At 36.2% G+C, this 21,571-nt stretch overlaps 1 protein-coding gene across 12 annotated transcripts in view; it reads right to left on the reverse strand.

Annotated features, from left to right (window-relative positions):
• Positions 1–21,571, reverse strand: part of DNAJB4 (DnaJ heat shock protein family (Hsp40) member B4) — a 35,593-nt gene that overhangs the window by 10,043 nt on the left and 3,979 nt on the right. For 2 of the 12 annotated variants that reach the window (XM_063653930.1, XM_054480079.2), the window contains exons 2-4: positions 12,575–13,096; positions 3,531–3,583; positions 1,921–2,519 (exon numbers count right to left, since the gene is read on the reverse strand). The exons of 2 other annotated variants lie outside the window; for them this stretch is intronic. In XM_063653930.1, the coding sequence (XP_063510000.1) occupies positions 1,921–2,131 (211 nt within the window). In that variant the 5' untranslated portion in view covers positions 2,132–2,519; positions 3,531–3,583; positions 12,575–13,096. Of the gene's footprint in view, positions 1–1,920; positions 8,467–12,574; positions 17,494–21,571 lie in introns of those variants that run through there. 8 more of the 12 variants (XM_054480046.2, XM_054480070.2, XM_054480028.2 and 5 more) reach the window with 6 other exon arrangements.

A 21,571-nucleotide genomic window follows, 5' to 3' on the forward strand; every position in this document is an offset into this window, starting at 1 on the left:
TGTTTTAAGAAAGGTATTCTCTCCTCACTCTTTCCTCCTATCACTTATATCAATTATGTAAGTAAAAAAAAAAAAAAAATCCAGGGTATACAGATTCAGGGTGATTTAGTTTTTAAAAAATTCACTCACTGTGTAATGACCAATAAAAATTAAATAAGAAAAATCACTCTAGAAAAGCACTATTAAGAGGTAATGTTAAATCAAGAAAAATGTATCATTTGGTGACTTGAAAATTCTGAAGACAAATATCCTTACTAAACCCTGAATCCAATGGCTTAGCCACAAACTTGAGCTATCAGTGAATTGTTGCAAAATATTTTAAATACAAAGCAGTGGATATCTGCTTTTTCACAGGAATTCAGTGTCATTCCATGTTTGTGAATTTCTTTACAAAATTACAAAATAACTCCTTTAGAAATAGTAGTACATTATTGGTAGTATCTCAGACTCCTGCTTAGCTTTTGAGATAAACCAAGTCATGACATTTTGGGTAATATGGCCATAGGTATCATGCAAGATTGAACTGCCCAGTATTTGCCTTTTTCAATATTTACTTTGTAAGAACCTGACACTGTGGGTCCTCACCACACCAAAACCAGCAACATAAACTTCAATTTTGGGCAACTCATAGACCAAAAAAGCTAAACAAAACAAGAAGGAAAAAACCCTCTATATACAATCACCCTGCTTGTCTACATTTAATTTGTTTCATTCAAAATAAGCAGTCACTGCTTGACTATATTTTAAGGATATATTTCTAATTAGGAAAACTTGATGTTAAATGTAACAAAGGAATCAAAGGGATAACAAAAAAGTTTTCATAGCTACAGTGATTTGAAAGCCAGTATTTTGGGAGAAAAACGAATAATAAAATAACTTAGTCTTGATGTTAAAAGTTGAAAATCCCCAAACCAGTACAAGTTAAAGGTTTTTGTGTTATCAATTAGCAATTTAAAATAGTCTTACTTCATAGCCCCGTTTATATGGAAGTGATGGACAAACCTGATTTAAAATGCAAAATGAGAAAAGGATAATCTGAAATTATCCTCCTTTACTGTGCTCACTAGTTTTTGATCTCACAATGCAAAAAACAAAAGTATGGCAGGGAGAGGAAAGGGAAGTTGTCATGTTTTTCTCTATACCTAGATAGTAAAATTTCTAAAGAAATAATGTTACCTAAAAGTAAATCAGTAATTATTCTACCTAGGTGGCCATTTTAGGTCAAAAATTGTATTTCTGAGATTTCATTTTCTTGGCACAAAATTATTGTTTACAATTAAGCTAAAAACTTGTTCTGGTATTTTATGACATCAGGAAAATTCTTTCCTCTCCAGGCAGAATGCCAAAAACAACTAGAAGCTAAATGCCTCTGCCTTCTGCTTCTGAGAGTCACAACTCTGTCTTGTTCAGTCTAAACTAGCCTTGCTATAAGAAAGGCAAAAAAACTACTTTTTGTTTTTGTGAATAAGGTATAAACACTACTCAGAACCTGAAATGCCTATCTTAAGGTTTTAAATGACTAAAGACTCTTTATTGGTTCTGGCAGAAAATTCATTAGAAAACAAAACAGGTTGCATAAGACTTTTGACACAATTTACTAATAGGTATGGGAATTCAAGGTTTATTTTAAAACATACATTGTTAACATTGTAAGTCTAATGATAAAATATGTATAATACAAAATGCTAAAATAAAAAAGGCAAACAAGGACATTTCATTCATAGCTCTGCAATACTCATTCATATGATCAGAGATGAAACCTTGTTATTATACATTATTTGTCCTTCTACTTTTGATATGACTAAGAATCCAATTTAAGGATAACCACAAGCTTGAGAGAGAGGGGAAAAAGGCTGGGAGAGAGAGAGAAAAAAAAAAGACAGAGCTGAAGAGACAGAAAGATATATAGAGAATACTTACCTTCCTCCCCAAACTGATCATATATTTCTCTCTTTTTAGGATCACTCAATACTTCATAAGCTTCTGCGACCTCTTTAAATTTTTCCTCTGCCTGAGGAGATTTGTTCTTGTCTGGATGAAATTTGAGGGCTTGTTTTCGGTAAGCCTTTTTAATATCTTCATCTGAAGCTCCTTTCTCAATTCCCAAAATGCAATAATAGTCTTTCCCCATTTCGAATGCCTTGAAATTAACTTAGATTTCCCTTTGTAAAAGAAAACAGCGTCCCCAGTCTTAGCAACAGATTCTAAGAAAAATAAACCAAGCTGGGTATTTTAAAAGTTAATCAGCAATTCAGCTAGCTGTCTTAAGGCAGCAAGCAGACAGCGTCTCTGTATTCAATCCTTCCCCAACGGCTCACTTACAGATAAATATACACTACACAGGAGACAGCCTCCTTCTAGATCCTCCCATTTTCACTACGTGTCTCTGTACTTTCTAGAACAGCAAATGCTACAGGACGTCACTTTCCCAGCTGCCTCTAGTCAAAGTACTGAGCTATGTTTTCTCCTCCTCCACGATTAACTATTCATTTTCCGACTGGCTCTACCATCTTTATTTCCTAATTAAACAGGACAAATGGGTTAACATGCCAATATTTCAACACAGAATGTCACAACTATATATTTATGTACTCCATACTAGGTGAAAAATCATTACAGTCATTAAACACCCTATGTTAAAAGAAGTTAAAGTTAATATACAGATAAAAGGAACAACAGCCGTACTTCAGGTATTTTTTGATTTTTTAAGCTATTTGTTAAGTACATAATATTGAAATGTACGTTGTTTAAATTAGGATTTTCAAGTAATTTACATCGTTTTCTAAATTCTTGGGGTCTATCAATCAGAAACGCTGGAAAGTTTATGTACTGGTTTCACGTTGTTAATAGAATATCTATAATAAAATTCAAATGCATTATTTAAAAATAAGTGAAGGACTTAAACATGATTTTAGCTAACTAACTAGTTATTTCTAGTATACATGAGTTCATAGTTCTGGCGAACAAATACTTATTTTTGAAATTTTAGTATCTGAACTTAGTTACTTCAACTAAACTAAAACTGAATGAGATCCCTGCCACCCCTCAACCCCCGTCCCCCGCAGCCGCCCCACAGGGTCCCTATTTAAAGAATTGCGGTGCTGCAGGAAAGCTAGAACAAAGTATCAGGTTACAGACAGTACATACTCATGTTCCTTACAAGACTTAACTGCAACTAGATCAATGTAAAATTTGGATATGCCACTTAAGGGGCAGTAATATGAGAAATGTTTTTTCTTTCAAAAACACATTTCCCTAATTATAAATATATATTCATTGTTGGAGATTTTGGAAAACACAGAAAAAAGTTTTTAAAAATCTCCCTATAATACCATTTTAGGTAATCCCTGTTAAATGTTACTGTATTTACTTCTAATCCTGTTTTCTATAAATATTCATGGTTATTTGCTGTAGTTTTATAATTTTTTGTTAAGAAAGTTAGATCATAGCATTTATATACCCTTTTCATGCCTGCTTTTGAAAGTATAACATATTTTGGGTATTTATGAGACATTTTCTATGTATATAACTCATCTTTTATCTCCTGTATGGTTTTCACATCTTTTCAAAAATGTTCCCATTTCTATTAGAGAGATAAATAAGAAAATGTCAAAAGAATTGCACACGGTCCAAATAAAATGTTAAAAAACCTTTATGAGGAAAAGAAAATGTACATATATGTTTAGAATATAATAAAGGGTAATAATCATGTGTTAACCTTTAAAGAAATGAGAACGCCTACTCTATATGCCAAGCAATGATGATTCAGCAATTCTTTCTGAATGTTCATCTTTGTGCATTTTGACAGCTATGATTTTCTACTCTTCAAAATTCTCTACTTTAAAAACACCATGACATTAGAAATGTATAACATTGATCTAGCCTACCTGTAGGTTACAGAGGTTTGTCAGCTATTTATCAATTTTTTTAGCCTCACCAAGAAATACTCAATGTCAAAAGGTACTTTCAAATCCAAAAAACTTAGTGAAAAATGCTAATATCCAAAGTCACCTTAAGACTCCCAGTTTTAAAAAGCATATTGCCAAACTGAAATCCAGTGCAAGGATCAGTATCACATAGAGTAAAAAACATAATAAAAAATCACCTATTATAAAATTCATTTCCAAGGGAGATCCTTTAAATATTCACTACCAAAGGAATGGTGACTTTACTGTTTAACAACCGGAAATTGTTCTGGTGGGTAGTGTTTGCAGAAAAAAAAAGATACTTATTTGATTCAATCATTTTCAGAGAGCTAGGAATATTATCAAAACTTGACACAGTAAATTATTTTAGAGAACCTGAAGACCGGGTCTTTCACATTTGTGAGAAATTGTATTACATATTAACAGACGGAAAGAAATCTGGCTCCCTAGACACTGAAAAGGGTGAAAAGGGATTTTCACATTTCTTTAAATATCACACACACATAAGAATCATAATAGTAAAGTTGAAAAGCAAGAATTCACCTCAACTTTGACATTTCAAGTTAATAAGAAAGCAAGTATAATTGTGGTTTACTACTATTAATACAACAATCTGGCTAGCTTTTGGTAAAATGAGCAGATACTTGCACACTTATAGCTTTGCAAAGCTTTGTAAATTATTCAAACATTTGGCAATAGTAAAAGCCACTAAATATTATTTTAATAGCTCTATAAATACCACACCTGGAAATTTATCCTTAAAAAATAATTTAAAGACAATAATTATATTTACAAATATACCCATTGCAAATAGATGAAATAGGGTAAAGCATCAAGATGATCATCTTTAAAAGTACATAGTACTTTGGAGATATTTTACCCTTATATTCACTTTTTCAGACTGAGATGTCTTCTCTACTACTTAGGAGTTGAAAATCCATTTTACAATACGATCACTTTACATTAAATCTTGGTCATCCAAGTTTGTATGATATGAATGCGGCAATTTTGGGGGTGGGGTGGGGTGGGATTGTCATTCCTGCAAATAATTATGACAAAAACAGGAAGAGTATGTAAAAGGGAGAGTAGCGGTAGCCTGTAGGGGAAATGGAACAGAGAAGAGCTGAGATCAAAGCTTATTTAATAAAAGTAAAATAAATAAAAGCTTATTTATTTTAAAGGTTAAAATAAAACCAAAAAAATACATAGAAATAGTCTATCTGAAATATTTAGAAATCACATAAATGCTGCTTATTTGATGTTATAGGTTACATGTATGTGTGACGGAAAGTTTGAAGAGAACAAAAACTAGCTTGAGTTAGTAACTGACATACATTTTTTCTCTTAAAACTAAAGAATGCTGCATTTTTAACAAAGATATAAAAATTAGCACTTGCATTTTTAAATTTTTACTTTACTACTCAAACATTGGTAAGCTTATTCCATGAAAACACAATTATCTTCCCTTTATTACAAGAAAAGTACAGTCAGGTGAGGTGACTCATGCCTGTAATCCCAGCACTTTGGGAGGCCAAGGCAGGAGGATCACTTGAGCTCAGGAGTTCAAGACCAGCCTGGGCAACATAATGAGACCTTATCTCTACCAAAAACTAATTTTTTTAAAAAATGGAAATTAAGATAGCATTTCAACCACAAAAAACTAAAAGTATAATTTGTTATTCAGTTGATGTCATCTTCATCTTCTACTTTGACTTTATTCATATATAATAAAAAACAAGTTTTCTTTTTCCAACTCACAAATCATTTCTCAGTTTATAATAAAATAGTACAGAAGAAGATAAAATGCCATGAGTCTCAGAAGAAATTACATCAAAATTCAGATCATCACTTAAATGCTGGAGGACAAATGACTTCTCATATTTTACCAACGCACCTGTGAAAAACTTTTACTGGCAATATTTAATTCTTAAATGGGTCACATTTAGTCCTAAAATTTCTTTTTTTTTTTTTTCTTTTTTGAGATGGGGCTTGCTCTGTCACCCAGGCTGCAGTGAAGTGGCACAATCATAGCTCACTGCACCCTTGAACTCCTAGGCTCAAGTGATCCTGCTGCCTCAGCCTCTCGAGTAGCTGGGACTACAGGCCAATGCAACATCTGCCTTATTTTAATTTTTTATAGAGACCAGGTCTCACCATGTTGCCCAGGCTAGTCTCCAACTCCTGAGCTCAAACAATCCTCCTGCCTTGACCTCCCAAGATCCTGGGATTACAGGCATAAACCAGGGTGCTTGGTCCTTGAAATTTTGATCCTGGGATTACAGGCATAAACCAGGGTGCTTGGACCCTGAAATTTCTTTCTTTTTTTTTGAGACAGGGTCTCACTCTGTCACCCAGGCTGGACCAGAATGGAGTGCAGTGGCACAATCTCGGCTCACTGGAACCTCTGCCTCCGAGGTTTTAAGAAATTTCTGCTTCAGCCTCCCGAATAGCTGGGATTACAGGTGCATGCCACCACGCCCAGCTAATTTTTTTGTATTTTTAGTAGAGACGAGGTTTTGCCATCTTGGCCAGACTGATCTTGAACTCTTGACCTCGTGATTCACCCGCCTCGGCCTCCCAAAGTACTGGGATTACAGGCATAAGCCACCACACCTGGCCCTGAAATTTCTTAGTGATTCATATTAGAAAATTATGACCTCCATTCCCCAATACTACCTGTCCAAGAATAAGCAAATAAACTGAGGCTCTTTTAAACTCTGTTAACAGTGCTTTAGATATTTGAATATATAACCTCAGAGTATGTAAAAGTGATTATATTTGCCGAGGTGACACCCAGGAAATATTCATAATATAGTGATTAAAAGCACAGATTTTGGAGCTGGAGTGCCTGGGTTAGAATCCTGGTAACACTACTTATAGCTGTAAGACCTTGGACTTAAATCTCTCTGACCTCAGCTTCCTCATCTGTCAAACAGAGTTAACTCTGTTAACTGTTAAGCTGGTAACATTAATACCAATTTAGGACTGTTGTGAGGATTAAATGCGATCAATGTGTGATACTTAAATGTGATTGGCACGTAGTGAGGACTACCAAAGTGTTAGCTACTCTTACCATGATGATGATCTCATATGAACTTGAAAAATTTTTTTCCAGGAAAATTACTATATGTATAACAAAATGTTCTTATTTATAAGCATACATGCACACACACTCACACATACACACACAACTGTCCAATTGGTATTTCTAAATATTCCAGTTAATATTTGCTACTCATTCATGTTGATTTTGTTAAAATATAAAATCATTTAAACTTCCCATAGGTAGCATTCACTGTATTTCAATTCCAATATTTATATTCTTAAAGTATATATCTTTGATTTTGGAATCAGAAGATCTGTGCAGCCTTAATATCTGTCGATGCCTCACATATCTCAGTCGTACCAAATTACTTGAAAATTATCTAGGGGAAACCATTATTTATCAATTCCTCTTAGAGGGCTAGCACAAAAGAATAAAGACTTAAAAATCTGAATACTTGGTTTCTAATCTCAGTTCTCCCACTTAACAGGCGAGTAACTTAGACATATCATTTAAATTCTCTGAATACCTAACTCACAAAGATTATTGTGAGAGTCAGATAATACATGTGACAGTACTACAATTTATATGACATCTACATATACATTATTTTCAGTATTTTAAGCTATATAAACTATTTTGCTACCACTTGGATGTCTATTGACAAATAGTCTCCTTTGACTCAGGAAGTTTCACTTGGCATAAAGCATTAAAGTAACTACCAGATTCACCCCCAAAGGAGTCTAGCATCCCCCAAGATCTTCCCTCTTGCCAAGTTCCCTTTTCAGACCTTTATCTCTGAATTTTACTATCTTCTCAGTGTTTAAAAAAAAAAAAAAAAAAAAAAAAACCTGTTCTATGCCTTCCCATAATAACATTTATATAATACTTTACAGTTTATAAAATACTTCCATATGCTTTCTCACATACATCTGATACTCAAGTGATAAGATTTCAAAGAGCTTTTCTATAGCTACAGTCTAATAATGAGCTAAGATATTCTTGACAAAGAATATCTTTGAGACTCTGTCTCAAAAAGAAAAGAAGAGAAAAAAAGTTAATTATTATCCTCAACTTGGGCTGGAGTGGTGGGGATAGGAAAGACTTCAGAACAGAAAAATGTGAGCAAAGTCATGAAAGACTGATAGATTTTGAAAGAGAAAGGGAGAATTTGCAATTTGGATCAGGAACACAAAGAAGCAAAAGAGCATAAAATGTATTTGATACAGCAAAAATACTGGTGAGATTAATGCATGCAAATTAGGAAGGCTTGCCCTGGGAAGCTGGCAGAAAATAAGTTACGGTCAGATTGTTCGAAGTTTTTTTTATGGAGACAGGGTTTTACTGTCACCGAGGCTGGAGTGCAGTGGCATTGTCACAGATCGCTGCAGCCATGATCTCTCCTGGGCTCAGCCTCCCAAGTAACTGGTATTACAGGCTCACACCACCACTACATCTTGCTAAAATATATATAGATATAGATATAGATATGTAGATATAGATATATAGATACAGATATAGATATATCTATATATATATATTTTTTGTAGAGACAGGTTCTCACTATGTCTCCCAGGCTGGTCTCAAACTCCTGAGCTCAAGCAATCCTCCCGTCTCAACCTCCCAGTGTTGGGATTACAGGTGTGAGCAACTGCACCCAGCTGAAAGTTTTTAATGTCACACTTGATGACTGCTCTTTCATGCTCTTCAAAAAGCACTAATTCAATAGTTTGGTCTTTGAAAAAAAATTACTTGAAGAGGTTGCTTCATTTCTTAAGTGTCCATTTATTTCCAAACCAGTGAAATTACTTTTCTGGTTGTCAGTAAGGTAAAGGTTCTTAACAAAGTTTCATTAATAATCTGTAAGCTTCCTGGCCAGGCGCTGTGGCTTACGCCTGTGGTTCCGGCTACTCTAGAGGCTGAGGCAGGAGGATCACTTGAGCCCAGGAGATCAAGGTTGCAGTAAGCCATGATCGCAGTCCACCTGGGTGACAGAGGGAGATCGTCTCAAGTAATAATAATTTGTAAGCCCCCAAGAGCACCAACATAAGATGGCAAACTAACTTAAAATGGTTGGTAGGAAGAACAATTTTAGTCATAATTCTCTGTGGACTATTGTCTGTATCATCAAAATTTCCATTTTATCCCTACAGTAATATTAGTAATTCCCCAAGTTTTCAAATGTTGATACTGTGTCATGGCTTGGTTTTATAATACTTTCCCTGAATGAAGCACTATAATATATACTTGTCTAGTGGTCTTTAAAACAAGATTTTAAATTAAGTTTAAAAAATTAAAAAGTACACGCCTTTCAAAAAATAAGAAAATAAAATTGCTTTAAATGTATAGAAATTACTAGATTTAGAGACACCCAGGGATCAGACATATTTTATACTTAAAAAAATAAATCAGCCAGGTGCAGTAGCTCACACCTGTAATCCCAGCACTTAGAAGCACGAGGTGAGATGATCACTTGAGCCCAGGAGTTTGAGACTAGCCTGGGCAACAAAGTGAGAATTCCATCCCTACAAAAAATTTACAAATTAGCCAGGCATGGTGGCATGTGCCTGTAGTCCCAGCTACTCAGGAGGCTCAGGCAGGGGGATGGCTTGGGTCCAGGAGGTCAAGGCTGCAGGTGAGCCATGATCATGCCACTGTGTTCAAACCTGAGTGACAGAGTAAGACCCTGTATCCAAAAAATATATATATCATTTCCTTTTTTGGGGAGTATAGAACTAACTTATTCTAAATGGGATGAACAAAACATTCAAGCAACAACTAGCCCTTCTTTGTTACCCTCTTTTACAATAAGTCCTTGAAAGCTTGCTAATGACTAGTGAATGTACAGTGAGCTAATATACTTTTCTGGCATTTTAAAATAATTTAAAATAAAGGGTTCTTTTTTTTGTTTTGTTTTTTGCGACAGAACCTCACTCTGTTGCCCAGGCTGGAGTGCAATGGCAGAGTCTGGGCTCACTGTAACCTCCGCCTCCTGGGTTCAAGTGATTCTCCTATTTCAGCCTCCCAAGTAGCTGGGACTACAGGCATGTGCCACCACACCTGGCTAATTTAAAATAAAGTGTTCTTTACACTGATTTTAACACTGAGTTAGGCCCAGGGTAATAGCTCAAACTTGTAATCCCAGTACTTTAGGAAGCCAAGGCAAAAGGATCACTTGAATCTAGGAGTTCAAGACCAGCTGAGCAACATAGTGAGACCTCGTATCTACAAAAAATAAAACAGATTAGCCAGATGTGGTGGCATGTACCTGTAGTCCTAGCTACTTGGGAGGCTGAGGCAGGAGGATCACTTGAGCCCAGGGAGATGAGGCTGCACTGAGCCGTGATCACGACACCACTGCACTTCAAGCCTGGGCAACAGAGCAAGACTGTCTCAAAACCAAAAAACAAAACCAAAAACACTGTATTAGCCAAAAAATTTTAAAAAGAGCTAGAGTTTCTACATCATTTTAAATGGGTCTTGATAAACTAATATTTCATTATAACACTTTGCCTGTGTTGAAAGATCACACTATTTAGATCAGTGCTGTCCAACAGAAATATAAAGCAAGCTACAAATGCAAGCCACATTTCCAGAAACTGTATTTTTTTAAAGTAAAAAGAAACATGAAATTAATTTTAATAATGTATTTTATTTAACCTAGTAAATCCAAAATATTATCATTGCAGCATATAATCAAAATACAAATTATCAATGAAATACTTTACATTCTTTATTTTTTGTACTAAATATTTGAAATACAGCATGTATTTTACACTTTGACCTCAATTCAGATAGGTACATTTCAGTAGCTTAAGAGCCTCATGTGGCTAGTGGCTACTGTGTTGGACAGTGCAGATCTACTGGTTCCTTCTAGTCAGCAGTACCATAATCCAATTTTTCAGAAATCTCAGCCTGTGAATCTCAGCCCAAGTATACCACACTTACATACCTCTCACATGTACATTTAGGGTAAATAAAGTCTTAACAGGTGAACTCTATTTTACTTATAAAATAGTATTACATTGTTCATCTACATAAACGATATAAGAATTTTTTTCAAAATAATACTTTACACTTAAGGTAGTAGGAATGGATTTACACATGCTCAGTTGACATATACTTTCACAATGTTTAACTGTAAAAGCAACACTTGGAAATGAGCAATCTATGTGATTTTCACTTTTATCTTTTCTAAAATGTCTCTTCTCATACTCGTTTCTTATATGTGGCCTGAGATGTCATCTTAACTGGCTCATTAGAAAAATGAGAGTAGTTAAAAAAAAAAAAAAAGAGAGAGAGTAGTTTAAGGAGTACAGAGAAAAAAAATGTCTGTAGCCCAAGAAGAGGAGAGGATATGCAGCTGTTTCACTGAACTATCAGGCTCTTAGCCAAGACTGCAACAAACTGATTATTTAGCAAGTTTGTTTAGCTAATTGTTTACAATTCTCAAATCATTTTTCTTTTTTTTTTTGAGACAGTCTTGCTCTGTCACCCAGGCTAGAGTGCAGTGGTTTGATTATGGCTCACTGCAGTCTCAGCCTCCGGGGCTCAAGCAGTCCTCCCAACTCAGCCTCCCAAATAGCTGGGACTACAGGCATGTGCCACGATGTCTAGCTATTTTTTCTTTTGTAGAGATAGGGTCTCCCTATTTTGCTCAGGCTAGTCTTGAACTCCTGGGTTCAAGCTATCTTCCCACCTCAGCCTCCCAAAGTGCTAGGATTATAGGTGTGAGCCATTGTGCCTGGCCTCTCAAATGATTTAATTTAAATCGGTACCAAACTTTAACTGTGAATTAACTTTATCGTATACTGCATCCATTAAAACATAATCACCAAACCACTGCTACCATGGAGACTTAACTATGATTCAAAGACTTTAATAATGGCTACCAAATATAAGTATTAGAACATTTATATAAATAAGCCAGTATGTCCTATAGTATTTACCAACTACTATAAAATTCAGCCATTTACTACCTAATTCCAAATGCATGAGCTTGAACTATTCTAATTGTCTAAAGAAGGATATTTAGAGAAAAAAATTGATCTCTAAAATAAATTAACTGTAAATGGATGGGTTTTAATGTTCAAGTTATTAATATTTCAAAAATATAACCTTTTTATTATCTAGGTCAAATCAGCATATCAAGCCAACCATTACTGAGACCCCACTGTGCTATACTGTTACATGTTAACATGAAGGATAAAACAGTATAATACATAGTCCCTACCCTTAAGGAGTTTATACGATAAATAGGTCAGGCGCGGTGGCTCATGCCTGTACCCCACCAGCACCTTAGAAGGCCAAGGAGGGCGGATCACTTGAGGTCAGGAGTTTGAGACCAGCCTGGCCAACGTGGTGAAACCCTATCTCTATTAAAAATACAAAAAAATTAGCCAGATGTGGTGGCACACACTTGTAGTCCCAGCTACTTGGGAGGCTGAGGCAGGAGAATTGTTTAAACCTGGGAAGTGGAGGTTGCAGTGAGCCAAGATTGTTCCACTGCATTCCAGCCTGGGTGACAGAGCGAGACTCCATCTCAAAAAAGAAAAAAATAAAATAAAAAGGAGTTTATACTATAACTATATAAAGTAATACCTACTGTCTATTGTTGCTTTTGCCAGACAGCAGTAGAGTTGAGTAGTTGCAGCAGAGACTGTATGGCCCACAAGGCCTAAAATAGTTACCGTCTGGCCCTTACCAAGAAATGTTTGCCAACTTCTGCTTTATACAAATTATTCTTCGCTGGAGGGAGAGGAAAGTCTAAATAAAGCACTAAACATGATAAAATTTAATTGCATCTGGCAAACTATAAAAACTATAGTTTTTACAATAAACACTCAGAAATAGGCTGGGCGCGGTGGCTCAAGCCTGTAATCCTAGCACTTTGGGAGGCTGAGGCGGGTGGATCACCTGAAGTCAGGAGTTCAAGACCAGCCTGGCCAACATGATGAAACCCTGTCTCTACTAAAAACACAAAAATTAGCCAGGTGTGGTAGCACATGCCTGTAATTCCAGCTACTCGGGAGACTGAAGCAGGATAATCGCTTGAACCCGGGAGGCAGAGGTTGTAGCGAGCTGAGATCGTACCATTGCACTCCAGCCTGGGCAACAGAGTGAGACTCTGTCTCAAAAAAAAAGAATAAAGATCAACCTGTTTTTGCTTGTCTGATGGTAAAATAAAACCTATATGCTGATTCTCAACCTAGACATGACTGCTAAAGGGAATATATTAGAGTATTTAAAGTGTGAGGTGAGATGCTTATCAAAAAGGGTGGCATGTGTTTTAAAAGGCAGAGAAAGACTGTTTAATAATCATACCTCTGTATTGTTCCCCTCGACCATTCCCATCTAATTCATCGGTCCTGGTCATAAATGATAATGGCTATTTCCCAAAATGAAATTTACCCTGAAGTAGTTGATTCTCATTTGTTATGTTCTATAAAACCCATAGTTATGTTCTATAAAACATTTGCCATGGTTATGTTCTATAAAATCATCCCAAATGCTAAATTAGAGAATACTGAGTCACTGCCCCTAAGGGAAATACAGTGTTAGGTTCCTGCCAGGCTCTGGTCACATTTTCATCAACTGATCAATACATAACCTCTTCTATGTGTATTTCTGTTAAAGATACCTTAATAATATATATTGTTGATTCACTGACATTGAACTCATAGCCAACAGAACTATGACTCATGCCTGAATGAAGCTTACCTAACATTTGAATTTTCTCTGTAAGGCACATCACAGCCTTCTTGTGCTTAGCAACACTAGACAGCACTTTAGCACTATGCTTAGAGGCCATTTTAAATAGTAAAGTCACCAATAAAAAAACAGAAAGCACAAAAATACAAAAATGTGGCACTAAATGGACCATGAAAAGGAGACTTGTTTAAAAGTATGAGAGCTGAAACATGAGGGCAGACCACTGACTTGTTCAACCTCAGCTAGTTCATTTTTTTGTGTGTGTGGAGATGGTGGGAGGGGTTGCACTATGTTGCCCAGGCTGGTCTTGAACTCCTGGCCTCAAGCAATCCTTCTGCCTCAGCCTCCCAAGGTGGTGGGATTACAGATGTGAGCCTCTGTGCAAAGCTCAGCTAGTTCTTAAATATTTTGCCACTCTGAACATGCATATGTCTAAAAATGACCTTGAAAGCATTTCGAGTATTGATTTTGGGGTTACAAATACATTTTGGTGAGTAGGCAAATTCATAAATACAGAATTGACAAATAATGAGAATCAACTGTATAATAATATCATTACTGAGAATCTTCTGCATTAACCATAATCAGTTAAAAAAATTGTTTGTGAACAATGGTAATTGTTAATAATTAACAATTATTAAGTACATTAATAAGTACACAGGCACCAAAGTTAATACCTTTGAAGTGATATTTGTTATATATAAAGCAAATAGGGTATGTGTGTAGGTGTATTTCCCTCTTCCCTACTCCAGGAGCCCTTCACCTAGCTTACTTCTGCTTTGAGACTCACCCTGTAGTTGGGCTTCTGTGAAGCCCAAACTTGGGTTAGATTCCCCAGACCTTGAGCTCCTACACTTCCCCCCATATCTCCACTGTATTACACATCACCTTACATAACCATCTGTGTGTTTATGCCTTATCCACTGGATTGTAACCAGTGGGGTCCTGTTTTATTTCTAGAACAAGGCGTTTACAATATATTGCTGTTCAATAAACTTTTACTGAATGAATGAATCACAAAGAGATGAGAAATAACAAGAACCTAAAGTAGGATGACTATGAAATAAACAGACCAACAGGTAGGATTAAGTAGTAAGAAATAGCATCTGTATAATTTGCCCATCAGCTGGATGTAGGGAAGAGGAAGGATTTCAGACTGCCCATTTCTGGATTGACAAAGGTGTGCACAGTTGTGCTACTAATGAAAGTATAGAATATAAGAAGAGTACTTTTTAAGTGTAAAGACAAGCTCTACTGCGAACATTCCTGTAACCTTATTAATAACCCCTTCATCTATGCTACTTCAATAGTTGGTAAGTTTTGCTGCATAAGACTGCATTCCTAGTTACTTATTTCTCTGACTAACTACCTCATTAAAATGTAAGATAATATAAGGTAAATTTTATTTAATTTTTGACTCTCCAAAAACCAACACAACAATATTCATTTGAATTGAACGTGGATGAAGACATCCAGGAGATATTCTGAACTGGAGCTTAGAAATATTAGTTGGAGACAAATATTTAGAAAGGATCCTAATGCAAGTGATATTTTATAGTGTGAAGGAGGTACAATTCTTGGAAAGAATCAAAGACAGAACTTTGGGATGACCAGCATTTAAGGGGCACATCAATCAACAGGAGACAATAAAAAAGACAGAAGGAACCATCAGAGATCAACCAGGTGAGAATGCTATGGCAGACACTGCTGGTTACATACCAAAGAACCACTCATATCTTCTTTCTAGCTAACAGATATCTTCTCCCAGAAATAGAGTAATGAACTCAAGGAAGGTGAGAGCATCCCCTAGTCTCTGGGGGATGGCTCACGGTTGATTTAAATCAATCACCGTAGTATTTCCTTTGCCAGTGATTGTGTAAGGGCAGACATGTGACATGGTTCTAGCCAATGAGATGTAAGAGAGATGTTCTCGGGATTTTCCTCCCTATAAGGAGATAACCACCAAGGAGAAACCCCAGCACTGCATCCTGTTTTTGAAAAATGAAATTCTTACAATCCTAAAGGTAGACATCTATGACACAGTGAAAATGGCAGAATACAAAGACAGTAAGAGCCTAACTTGACAGTGTTGCATGAACTACCTATCATTGGGCTTAAGAGATTCTCTTACTTGGAGCTGAAGGCATCCTGACACCACTAGTGTCCAAAAACCAAAAGACAGAAACTATTTCATGAAGGATATAGAAAAGTAAAGAAAGATGATAGAAAAGTATCCGTAAGAGTGAGAATGATTTTGGCTTCAGTAGTAATAGTTAATCCTGGTGAGCCCTCAAAAAAATATTAACAATGTGCAAGCATTATTCTAAAAACACATGTATCCTCATTTAATCTCTCAGAATTCTATGAGGTAGATAGAATTGTGACCAATAAAAGCTAGAATGCGGTAAATTGAACATTAAGAGAGAAATGAAAATGAAATAGTAAATTTAAATATTTCTAAAAAGTTGTCTGAAGTAAAGGAGATAGAGTTGTAATAAGGAAAGGATAAAAGAGGTTTTAAGATAGTCCAGGGAAGAAGAAAACAATATAGAGGAGGATATTTAAAAACATGTAAGACATATAATAAAAGAAATAATTGCTTAAATGACATCTCAAAGAAGATAAGATTTGATATGATTTGATACCAAGAGTACCAGTAGATGAGACGTGAATAAAATTAGAGGCGGGCTCTGAGAGCAAAAGGAAGTAGACGACGACAATTTATAAATTTGAAAGTAAAAGGACTAGGAAGACCAAGAAGTTCATACACAGTATCAATACTCTGTTTAAAAAGAGAGGGGTGGGGGGACATCCACTGCTAAGGATTCAGACTAAAGTAGGGTGTTTGATAAGAATGGTGGTAGTTCAGTATGTCAGTTATGGAAAATAGGGAAGCAGCTGATCAGAAACAAACAATTACTAAATCCCACTAAGGACCCAGCTGAAACCAGAATGAATGAACATTCATTTATTTACAAATTTTTATTAAGGACCTTTCATATGCCAATGCACCTTTCTAGGTGCTACGGATACAGTATGAACAAAAATCCCTGCCTCATTCTCCGTACATTCTAGTTGGGGGAGATATAATAAAAATGTTTAAATACTGTAAGTTGTGTTAGATGGTGATAAAAGCTAAGAAAAATAAAGCAGAAGATGTAAATAAGGAGATTCAAAATTTAGATAGGGTAGCCAGAAATGATTTCAGAGAAAATATTAGCACTACAATCTGAAAGGAAAGGAGGAAAGCTATGCAATCCATATGGTAGAACTTATTGGATAGAGGGCAATATCAAATACCAAAGCCTAGAAGTGAGGGAATGCAAGGCATCTTTGAGGAACTGCAAGGTGGCTGAGTCAGAATGATAGAGATGAAGGGGTTGAAAGATGGTCAGAGAAATAACAGGTGCAATACAGAGGCTTGTAGGCCACTAAAGACTTTGACTTGCATTCTGAGGGAAGATACAATGCCATTGGAGAGTTTTACGCAGAATGATAGGTCACTTTGATTCTTAACAGCGTGGGAAAGACGGTGGGCAAGGGTGGAAGACCAATAAGAACTGATGGGCACAGTGGCTCAGACCTGTAGTCCCAGCACTTTGGTATGCTGAGGCAGGAGGATAGCTTGAGGCCACGAGTTTCAGACTAGCCTGGACAATATAACGATACTCTGCCTCTACAAAAGATAAAAAATGTCAGCCAGATATGGTGGCACATGCCTGTAACCCTAGCTACTCGGAAGGCCGAGGCAGGATTGCTCGAGCACAGGAGTTTGAGGTTACAGTGAGCTCTGATTATACCACTGCACTCAAGCCTGAGTGACAAAGTGAGACACTGTCTGGGGGGAAAATACATATATATATATATAAAATGTATGTATATATATTATATATATATATAAAATGTATGTATATATATTATGTATATATATAAAATCTTTATGTATGTATATGTACATATATAAAATATATATACATACACACATATGGCTTAGGGTGCCAAAGAGTAAACAAACTCAAAAAAGGTTAAAGAATTTGGCAAGGTCACTGAAGTAGCAATATACATATATATTCAGGTGGTTTGGACCATGATGTAGCAGTGGAGGTGATGAGAAGTGGTGAACTTCTGGATATATCTTAAAGGTAGAGTCAATAGGATTTCCTGGTGAATCAGACAGGGAATGTGAGGAAAAACCAATAAGGACACCAAGGTTTTTCAACTTCAGCAAACAGAGAACAGACTTGCTACTTTCTAAAATAGAGGGGAGAAGGGAGAAACTGAGGAGTTCAATATTGGACATATAAAATAAAGATGCATGGGGCCAGGCACAGTGGCTCAAACTCAGCACTTTGGGAGGCCAAGGCAGGAGGACTGCTTGAGGCCAGGAGTTTGAGACCAGCCTAGGCAACATAGCGAGACCCCCATCTCTACAAAAAATATAAAAATTAGCCAGGTGTGCTGATGCATGCCTGTAGTCCTAGCTACTCAGGAGGCTGAGGCATGGGGATCACTTGAGCCCAGGAGCTCAAGGCTGCAGTGAGCTAAGACTGCACCACTGCACTTCAGTTTGGGCGACAGAGATCCTGTCTCTTAAAAAAATAATAAATAAAATAAGATGCATGGAAATCCCAGTAGGCAGCTGGATATGTGAGTCTGGTATTCACAGCAGTCCAGACAAAAGAGAAAAATTTGGGAAGAGTGTAGGTGATATTTGAAACCATGAGACTAGAGGAAATTACTAGAATAATAGATAGGGTAAAAGGGCACAAGGATTGAGTCCTAGCATTCACAAACGCAGTAGTAAGAATAACTATTACTAGGAAAGTGGGGCCTCTCCCTCACCCCTGAGATGAATCCTAATTATTCTAAGCCAGTATGACACTTGATAGAGTAAAACTGTGACTCAGCTCTGGTCAAGACAAGGTTAATCAGATTGGCAGTTGTGGGCAGGGGTGGAGCGTAGGGACGTTGGTAGCAGCAACTTTCCCCTTCCATTTAACAATCATGACTGCATGACACCTGGAACTGTGGCAACCATTATGCAATCATTAGGGGAGTAAAGTCAAGAAGCTGAGGGTGGTAGAAGGCAAAGATGAAAAAAACATGGGTACCTCATAAATTGTTGAGCTGCTAATCAACCAGCCTTAGAGCCACTCTACCCCTGGATTTTTTATTATTTAAGCCATTTAGTAAGGGTTTTCATTACTTGTGGTCAAAAGTATCTGGATACAATAATCTCATTTAATTTTCAAAACAATGCTTAGGGTACCAAAGAGTAAACAAACTCAAAAAAGGTTAAAGAATTTGGCAAGGTCACTGAAGTAGCAAATGGTGATTTGAAGTTCATCTGACTCCAAAGTCAATTTGAACTGATTAAGAGTTGTTGATTTAAAGAATGGACACAACTAAAAGACAAAGGGGAGTGGGAGTTGAGAATTACTGAAGTGACTGGCAAAGAAGGAAAGCCAGCAAGTAAGAGATGGAAAGAAAAGAGAAGTGTCAAAAGACTAGAGGAACGGAAGAAGTACATTAGGAAACAAACTGACAAGAGATCATCTTGAGGAGAATATCAGACTTGAAGATTTTTATTGTTTGAGCTGTCTGGATGAAGACTAGATGCAGGCTGTGGCCACAAGTAGTGAGGAAACTGCATTTTGAGTAGCTAAGGATTAATGTAGTAATATTTACTACATAGCACACATTATTTTATGCACTTGGGATTCAGTGGTATGTGATCTGAGATGAAGTTCCCGGGCTGTAACCTGGCCAGAAGCTTGAAGTCTTTACCCCAAGATATAAACAAAGCACAAGAATCAGGCTGACAATTGGGATGACAATGACTCACATTCACTAGCTTGTTTCAAATAATTTAACATACACTAGGAAATTAAATGTTTAATGACTGAATGATCTATCTGATCATTCAGCTTCTCCCATTCTGTCTCTTCAAACCATTGCTTAATTAGCTACAGGATATTATTGGTTAGACTGATACAAATAATTGTCTGAAAACAATAGGGAGTCTCTGCAAAGTGATCCATGGTTTCACTCCACCTTCACTCACTAGCATGCTCAAGACAAGACGGTGAGATATATGTCTATTTTGTTTACTACTGTATCTCTAGCACTTAGAACAATGCCCAGAATTTTTGTTGAATTGAATAAATGAATAGATTAATTAGGACCTACTAGATGCCAGGCATTATTTTCATCCCAAAGGTAAATAAGATAGCTCCTGCCCTTGACAGTTTACCACTTAAAGGCTCTAACTAAAACCTCTCAATCTTCATTTATATCAAAGTGCATAGTTAAGGAGCAAGGTTGTTAAGAATCTAAAGGTAATATCTGTCCCGGATAAAAGGCGTCTAAAGCTTAATATGCACTTAAATTTTTTAAAACTACCATTCTTGCTTGAAAAAATAGTATTTATATTATTGCTACAATTAGATAACCTGGCATAAACAATGATTATGATGAATCATAGAAAAATAGTACCTCCAGATATTTCTTGTAAAAAAATTAATTCCTTTTTCTTAAGTACATGTCCCTTCAAATTTTTTTAAATAAAGTGAGAACATCAGTTAATATGAAGCAACATAAAAGAACAAATGGAATCAGAAGGCAAATTCCAAAGAGATCACTGCTATAAATAGAGACATGGAAATGTCAGAATAGAGAAGCAAAGTTCCACTAAAAAACAACAACAAAATTGTTATACCAAATGAGTTTTGTATCTTGTACCCACCAACTTCCAGTTAAGGATTTCACTGGCAAAGATCCTTGATCTTTCAATAACCTATTTTCAGAAGGAAATGTTGTCAGTAAAGGTAGACATCCTGATTACAAAAATTAAGATGTTTTTGGTTCTGTACAGATTCTTCTTCCTCTTGTACCTAAGAAGCAGAAAACCTCCAACCCAAACACCGATGCTTCATATAGAAGATAGTTCACAAAATAAAGAGCACTGGATTAGAAATCTAGTCTTGGCTCTGCAATTAATCTTGGCACTTTGTAGAAGGCACTCAGCAATCTGTTATGGTTTCCTCCAATATAAAATGAAACAAATGGGCGAGATTACCTTCAAGGTCTTTCCAAGACTGATATTCTAAGAAAAGTTTGTGTGAAACTACCCTTCAGTGCCATCTGGCCTCAAAGGCCCTCCACATTCATAATCATATGTAGCTTTGTAGGAAAATGATAAGTGGAATCAAGAATTCAACTTGATATTTATTAAACTTTTACCAACATAAAAGCATACTGGGCAAACCAAAGAATAAGACGCGGTCCTTGACCAGCCCTCTTTTATACAGAGGAGGGGCAGAGGGAGAAGACAAAATTTCTTTATTCATAACATTTACTACAATCTAGCCAGGGAAACAAAATTTAATTCACTTGAATTCCTCAAATATTAAATATGTTTTGTGTAAAAGGGTAGTTTTCAAATCTTGATGAGTAGAATCAACTATGATGCTTACTTTCCGGAAAAAAAAAAAAAAGAAAGAAAGAAAGAAAAAGAAATATAGATTCCCCAAAACATGATTCAGTAGGTCCAGGTAGGGCTCAGGTATCTGCATTTCTAAAAAGCACTCTTGATGACGCTGGTGACCTTTTGTTAAGAAACTCTGCCTTAGTCTAGCAGACAAAAAGTTTGAGTTAGTCCAGTTAAAAGAAAAACTTTCAATTGATTCATGAATAGGACAGGTCCCAATTGAAAGTAGTTCAATGGCTTAGGGCTGAAGGGATAAGGAGGACTTTCACAGGATGAATGCAGAAACAATGCAAAGAAAACATTTGATTAAAGTGGAGCAACAGCCTGATTTGGACCATTCCAGTGAAAAGTCCCTAGTTAAAGGTTAATTGGCAGTTTCTGATTGGTTAAGACAGTTTACAC

The sequence above is a fragment of the Pongo pygmaeus genome, chromosome 1 (assembly GCF_028885625.2).
Source record: "Pongo pygmaeus isolate AG05252 chromosome 1, NHGRI_mPonPyg2-v2.0_pri, whole genome shotgun sequence".
Lineage (NCBI taxonomy): Eukaryota > Metazoa > Chordata > Mammalia > Primates > Hominidae > Pongo > Pongo pygmaeus.